The sequence below is a fragment of the Brachyhypopomus gauderio genome, unplaced genomic scaffold, assembly GCF_052324685.1.
Source record: "Brachyhypopomus gauderio isolate BG-103 unplaced genomic scaffold, BGAUD_0.2 sc124, whole genome shotgun sequence".
NCBI lineage: Eukaryota > Metazoa > Chordata > Actinopteri > Gymnotiformes > Hypopomidae > Brachyhypopomus > Brachyhypopomus gauderio.
Window position 1 is genome coordinate 280,001 of NW_027506945.1, and position 7,500 is coordinate 287,500.

The 7,500-nt window shown below is 46.9% G+C and overlaps 1 protein-coding gene across 2 annotated transcripts in view; it reads right to left on the bottom strand.

Annotated features, from left to right (window-relative positions):
- golga1 (golgin A1) overlaps positions 1-7,500 on the bottom strand; it is a 20,071-nt gene that overhangs the window by 7,298 nt on the left and 5,273 nt on the right. For both annotated transcript variants that reach the window (XM_076993823.1, XM_076993822.1), the window contains 12 exons: positions 5,105-5,216; positions 4,705-4,800; positions 4,053-4,178; positions 3,788-3,883; positions 3,466-3,561; positions 3,202-3,297; positions 3,019-3,114; positions 2,696-2,845; positions 2,448-2,543; positions 1,691-1,780; positions 1,322-1,424; positions 1-131 (listed from right to left, as the gene is read on the bottom strand). The exon at positions 1-131 is cut by the window's left edge and continues 75 nt beyond it. In XM_076993823.1, coding sequence (XP_076849938.1) covers positions 1-131; positions 1,322-1,424; positions 1,691-1,780; positions 2,448-2,543; positions 2,696-2,845; positions 3,019-3,114; positions 3,202-3,297; positions 3,466-3,561; positions 3,788-3,883; positions 4,053-4,178; positions 4,705-4,800; positions 5,105-5,216 — 1,288 coding nt within the window. The remainder of the gene's footprint in view (positions 132-1,321; positions 1,425-1,690; positions 1,781-2,447; positions 2,544-2,695; positions 2,846-3,018; positions 3,115-3,201; positions 3,298-3,465; positions 3,562-3,787; positions 3,884-4,052; positions 4,179-4,704; positions 4,801-5,104; positions 5,217-7,500) is intronic.

Here is a 7,500-nt window from a genome sequence, read left to right on the forward strand (position 1 = left end):
TGTGATCTGGGGGAGGGGCTCCTGGGGCGGGGCTGTGATCTGGGCCTCCCTCTCTCTCTCCTCTGCCTGCACACGCAATTCCTCTAACTCAGCCTGCAGGGAGGAGAGACTGGAGCAGGCGGCCTGGAGGTCTGACACACGCACACGCGCACACACACACACACACACACACACACACACACACACACACACACACACACACACACACACACACACACACACACACACACACACGTTAGAAGTTGAAACTATTGTAAGCAAATAAAACTAATGCAGGTGAAGGATTGGTGAGTTCCTTTTCAATTAAACATCTCACCTTTCTAGTTTCAACACACAAAAATATCAAATATAGTCACGTCTGGAAACCAGAGTCCATACAGTTCTACTTTAAAACGGACAGTTCTGATAAAAAAAAAATAAAATTAAACACAAACAACAACTCATTGACATTGGTTGGTACGTGCCACTTTCTACAACGGCGGTGACATCAAGGTATTAAACTGAAGTGTTTGTTTGAAAACAGAAGGTGTTTGTGTGAAAACAAGGAGGTGTCAGTTTGAAAACAGAAGGTGTCTGTCTGGAAACAGAAAGTGTCTGCTCTTCCCTTTCTGAGGCAGCTACCATACTGGAAATCACCATCACCGTGAAGCTTCACGCTCGGATATCATCTGTTGTGCCTTTTTTGTGGCATTTTTTAGTTTGTGTCCTCACAAACTCAAAAACACACACACACAAACCAAGCAAAAAATACCAGTGGTGGTCATTTCAGATCAGTTTGATTTTTAATACCATGACCTGAAAAAGAATGTAATTCACCATTATAACTAAGAGAATATTCATTTTCCTATAGGACACAAAAACATTTAAAAACATTTTAGAAGGAGAAAACGTAGTGGGTGTTAGAGAACGGTGTGACAGCGCCTCCTCTGACAGAAAGAGGAATTGCAGCTCTGACACATTTAGAGTAGCTAAACAATGACTGGACTACTGCAGTGTGGAGCTGACGGAGGCAAGGCCTCTACCGCACCCTCAGAAAAACACAAAAACCCTGCCGTGTGTCTACACGTACATGTGAGGGCGTCTACCTCAAAGACCTCTGGCCCAAGGATTTATCTTCACTGTCACAACAAGAAGAAGTATGATGTTTGGAACAACACAACACAGTTGTTGGAGTCAACACAATGTCATGAGTTATAATTCGTGTGACACTGTCTGTCCTTTACACACAGAATGTGACTGTAGGCTTAAACACACACACCCCCAGCTCCTCCAAACACTCCTTTATTCTGTACGGTGTGTGATGTGTTCCCTGGAGGCTTACCCTCTCTTAGGCCACTTAGCTCCGCCTCTTTCTTGGCCACCTGCTCAGTGAGCTCACGCATTTCCTGCTCCGCCTTCTGTAGAGACGCGGACATCTCGCCCACCTATCAGAAACACAGCAGACCGAATGACCCAGTGGACCTGGGGGCGGTTGGTGACAGGTGGTACATGGCACTGAGTTCACTTCTCTCAGCTTGTCATTGTTTGGATTCAGGAACCTCTCGGTTCTCTGTGGCAGTGAGGGTGTGATCTACCCATCTGTGTCATGGTGTGGAGATGGTGTAGAGGTGGTGTAGAGATGGTGTGGAGATGGTGTTGAGGTGGTATGGAGGTTATTTGAAGGTGGTGTGGAGGTGGTGGACATAAGCACCTGCTGCTGGAGTTCCTCTCGCTGCTTCCTCGTTTCCTCCAAAGCTTTAGCGATCTCCACACTCACCGTGTGCCTGCTGCTCAGCTCAGTCTAACACACACACACACACACACACACACACACACACACACACACACACACACACACACACTTTTAGCCTGCTGTCTGTCTGCTTCTCAGCTGGACCTGTATCACACACATACACTTGGACCCGTACACGGCAGGAGAAACACACACACGGATGAAACACACACACGGCAGGAGAAACACACACACGGCAGGAGAAACACACACACACGGATGAAACACACACACACGGATGAAACACACACACACGGTTGAAACACACACACAAACGGTTGAAACACACAAACGGTTGAAACACACAAACGGTTGAAACACACAAACGGTTGAAACACACACACATGGATGAAACACACACACATGGATGAAACACACACACATGGATGAAACACACACACGGATGAAACACACACACACACGGATGAAACACACACACACACACACGGATGAAACACACACACACACGGATGAAACACACACACACACGGATGAAACACACACACACACGGATGAAACACACACATGGATGAAACACATGGACTCACAGACCCACACAAGCGTTCAATAAGGGGGTTGCCATGCTCTAAGCAGTGTGTATATGTGTCAGTGCGAGCAGTGTGCATGTGTGAATTACGCCCGTGTGTGTGTGTGTGTGTGTGTGTGTGATGCTCACTCTGGCATGTTCCAGCTCTGCTGTCAGCTTTTCCATAGCACTCTCCATCTCAGCCCTGCTCTTCAGCATACAGACCTTCTCATCTTCCCACAACCGCTACACACACACACACACACACACACACACACGCAGAGAGAGGGCACAAAGTAAGACAGATAAGCAGATAAGAGACAGATTCAGGGTTCAGATAAATATTTCATCAGCAGCTATACAGATGTCTCAACACACACACACACACACACACACACCCTGCTGTCCTGGTGTGCTCTGATCTGCGTGTCTCTCTCCTGTTGGAGAGTGAGCAGCTCCTCCTCCATCTTTGCCACTTTCTCCAGTCCCCTCTGTCTTTGGGTGGAGACCTGATGGTGCAACCTCTCCCTCTCCTCCCACTCCACCTGCTGTAGGGGTCAAGGGCAAAGGTCAAGGGCACCGCCCTCACACTTAGGCACAGTTATACAAGAAGGCCGTGGAAGGTCACGGAGACGGTGATGGCGTAACGCAGGTGATGGGTGCCGTGAGCACCGTCGTCTGGGCAACTCCCTCCAGCCGTGGCGGGATCCGTCTGGCTTACCAGTCTGTTCCTGTCGGCCTCCGTCTCCTCCACCTGCTGCTCCAAACCCGCCAGTCTGTGGGCGGAGTCGGCCAGTCTCTGCTCCAGCTCGGCTATCTGAAGCAAAAACGCATGGCAGTGTGAGCACGCAGGGCTCCGCGAGGTCGGGTCAGGGGTCAGGGGTCACAGCAGACAGGACCTCACCTGCACGTCCGTCCTCTCCCTGTAGGATCTGGACGAGTCGTCTTTGTGTCTCAGCAGCGTCTGGAGCTCAAACAAGCTGGAATTCTGCTTGGAGATCTGACACACGCAAACATGTAGACAATCACTGCAAACGTTACACACCAACAGCCTCAGAAACACCGTAAGATGATGGAATGAAAACCTAAATGAATGAATGTCATTCAACACAACACAGAAGGAGGGGAACAAATGAACAAGTAAAATGAGTCTACGAGTATAGGTCACCTGTGTCTGGAGGGAACACACCGCTGCTGTGTGATTGGTTCGCTCTTCTTCAAGCTCCGCCCTCACCTCCTGTAACCTCTGCTCTAGTGAGGACTTCTACACACACACACACACACACACACACACACACACACACACACACACACACACACACACACACACACACACACACGTAAATGTCACTCGACAACAGCGGTGAGACAAAGAAACGAAAGGAAAAATGAAAAAAACAAATGAATGAATAAAAGATAAGAACAAACCCAAAGACAACTTGAACGCATGAATGAGAACAGATGAGTGTAAAGACATAGTGATAAGTCACCTGTGTCTGGAGGGAGTTAACTGCTGCTGTGTGATTGGCTCGCTCTTCTACAAACTCCGCCCTTACTTCTTCTAACCTCTGCTCCAGTGAGGACTTCTACACACACACACACACACACACACACACACACAAATAAAGAAACACATACAAACAAACATATACACAATAAAAACATGTCCAGGGATGATGAGCTACATTTTCAGTATTACAGTGTGTGTGTGTGTGTGTGTGTGTGTGTGTGTGTGTGTGTGTGCACCCTTCACACCTCCTTCAGCAGTTCGTTTAAGTGCTCATCCTGGGAGAAGTTGGCCTCCAGTCTCCGCTCCAGTGAGCGGGCTTTCTCCTGCAGATTGGCCAATAGCCGCTCTCGCTCCTCCGCCATCACTGCAGCCTAACCAATCACACGACTCCATCTGTAGTCATACTGAACCTGACAAATTCACTTCACCACGCAACAGAGTTGTTATAGGTCACCAGAGCAGAGCCACCGACCCAATGTTAGGGGGCGGGGCTAATAGCTTACTCTCCTGCTGTAAGGGGGTGGGGCTAACACACCTTACTCTCCTGCTGTAAGGGGGTGGGGCTAACACACCTTACTCTCCTGCTGTAAGGGGGTGGGGCTAATACACCATACTCTTGTGCTGGAAGGGGCAGGGCTAACACACCTTACTCTTGTGCAGTAAGGGGCGGGGCTAACACACCTTACTCTTGTGCAGTAAAGGGCGGGGCTAACACACCTTACTCTTGTGCAGTAAGGGGTGGGGCTAACACACCTTACTCTTGTGCAGTAAGGGGCGGGGCTAACACACCTTACTCTTGTGCAGTAAGGGGCGGGGCTAACACACCTTACTCTTGTGAAGTAAAGGGCGGGGATAACACACCTTACTCTTGTGCAGTAAGGGGCGGGGCTAACACACCTTACTCTTGTGCTGTTCGTGTTGCAGTTTCAGCTCACTGTGCTCAGTCTGCAGGGAGTCCAAGGACTTCTGTACAGATCTGGCAACACTCTGTGCCTGTACACACACACACACACACACACACACACACACACACACACACACACACACACACACACACACACACACACACACACACACACACACACACACACACACACACACACACACACACACACACGTGCACAACAGTGTAAATGAAACATAGCTGTTATGTTAACCTCTAAAGCCCTAAAGAATAAATACAACAGTACAGAATAACTGAACAGTGCTGGTGTTCAGTTAAGCTGACTATCACGTTGCCTTTCTGAGCCAGTCCACAACTGTGTGCACAACTGCAGATGTGTGTGTGTGTGTGTACCTTCTGGAAGTCCTCGGACACCTGCTGAATGAGTTGCTGGAGCTCCTGCTCTCTGGCCTCCAGGTCTGAAACCCTCCTCTCTGCCTCCTCCTTTTCACCCAGCAACTCATCTCTGAGGGAGAGAGAGAGAGAGAGAGAGAGAGAGGTAGACAGAAAGAGAGAGATAGTGTTACAGAAATGCTGAAACTCTGCTTTCTCAGACAGTATTTTTAAACATAGCGTGAGACCAAACGAGGAAGTTTGAGGTCACCCTTCAGGTCAAGAGGACTAGACAGGGAGAAGGTGGGAGTGGAGATGTTCCAGACAGGTCACATGTTCCAGACAGAAGACCTGTGCTCGGTAAAGAGCACGTTCCCCTTAGAGTGCAAAATTTATTCTTACATTCCTATATCTGGTACTTATATATATATATATATAATCCTGACATTTATGACATACAAGTCATATGACTTTGTAATGACTTGTTGCACATGATCAACCAGCCAGCCCTCATTGAATATAAGGACTGGCGGTATGAGCAATAAACTAGAGTGATTTCGGTAAAGTAACCGTCCTGTGTGTGTTGCTTTCACTGACTGTCACTCTCCGAGCTCGTAACTCGTAACTTGTGACGGAGAATTTCCACAACAATTTTGGCAACCACGAAGGGACCTCCTGAGTGAAGATCTGTCTCTTCAGAGAAGGTACTTCACCAGCGAGGTTTACGAATCAATAAGGCAAGTGTGAATGCAGGTCATTCGGACGCCATAGTGAACATCCACGGTTGGTGGATCAAAATAAGGAAGAGAGTAGGGCCACCGATACTAAGACAGGATAGTCTAGTGTCATAAAATCTGAGTTGCAGCGAGGCTGGCTGAGCGCTCATGGTGACGACCATTATTAGCCTAAGAGAATAACTAGACGAGGGTCGTTATTCTCCTAGTGAAAATCGTACCAGTACGAGGAGAAGTAGGCACACAGCACAGTAGTCCGTGACGAGTGCAGCTCAAGAACAGGCCGAAATGTAATCCTAAACTACATAAGGTCTCTCGGTAAGAACAGTAAAAAGGGGAACAGAAACACAAACAATATAAGGGGAAGCCTGAGGATGTTGCAATGAAATATATCACAAATTGTGGCTCAGAAATTGTTGAACAGTTCTCAAAATGGGTTTCAGATTTTGGTTTTTCAGCCAAAGGAAATTTCCATGCCAGTAGACAGAAAGAGAGAGATAGACAGAAATAGACTGTGGAAAAATTCAGATTCGCCAAAATATCACAATAAAATTTATTAATCCTCCCCAAATATAAAAAATAACCCACTGAGAGACAGTGGGTAACACTCTACTCCAACAAGCACACACATGCACACACACACCTCTCACTGTAGGTGCTAAAATAATAAAATAAGTTATTCTCTGCATAAAGTTTGATTATGTAGGAGGTTTGATAACTTTAATCGTAAGAATAGGTAATATGTGTAATGATGGCACTAATGTATGTAATGATGGCAGTAATGTGTGTAGTTGTGGTAGTATTGTGTGTAATGATGGCAGTAATGTGTTTGTAATGATGGCAGTAATGTGTGTATAGTGATGGCAGTAGTGTGTGTATAGTGATGGCAGTAGTGTGTGTATAGTGATGGCAGTAATGTGTGTGTAATGATGGCAGTAATGTGTGTGTAATGATGGCAGTAATGTGTGTGTAATGATGGCAGTATTGTGTGTGTAATGATGGCAGTAATGAGTGTGTAATGATGGCAGTATTGTGTGCAGTATTGTGTGTGTAATGATGGCAGTATTGTGTGTGTAATGATGGCAGTATTGTGTGCAGTATTGTGTGTGTAATGATGGCAGTATTGTGTGTGTAATGATGGCAGTATTGTGTGTGTAATGATGGCAGTATTGTGTGTGTAATGATGGCAGTATTGTGTGTGTAATGATGGCAGTATTGTGTGTGTAATGATGGCAGTATTGTGTGTGTAATGATGGCAGTAATGTGTGCGCAATGATGGCAGTAATGTGTGCGTAATGATGGCAGTATTGTGTGTGTAATGATGGCAGTAATGTGTGCGTAATGATTGCAGTAATGTGTGCGTAATGATTGCAGTAATGTGTGCGTAATGATGGCAGTAATGTGTGCGTAATGATGGCAGTAATGTGTGCGTAATGATGGCAGTATTGTGTGCGCAATGATGGCAGTATTGTGTGCGCAATGATGGCAGTATTGTGTGCGCAATGATGGCAGTATTGTGTGCGCAATGATGGCAGTAGTGTGTGCGCAATGATGGCAGTAATGTGTGGGCAGTGATGGCAGTAATGTGTGCGTAGTGATGGCAGTAATGTGTGCGTAGTGATGGCAGTAATGTGTGCGTAATGATGGCAGTAATGTGTGCGTAACGATGGCAGTAATGTGTGC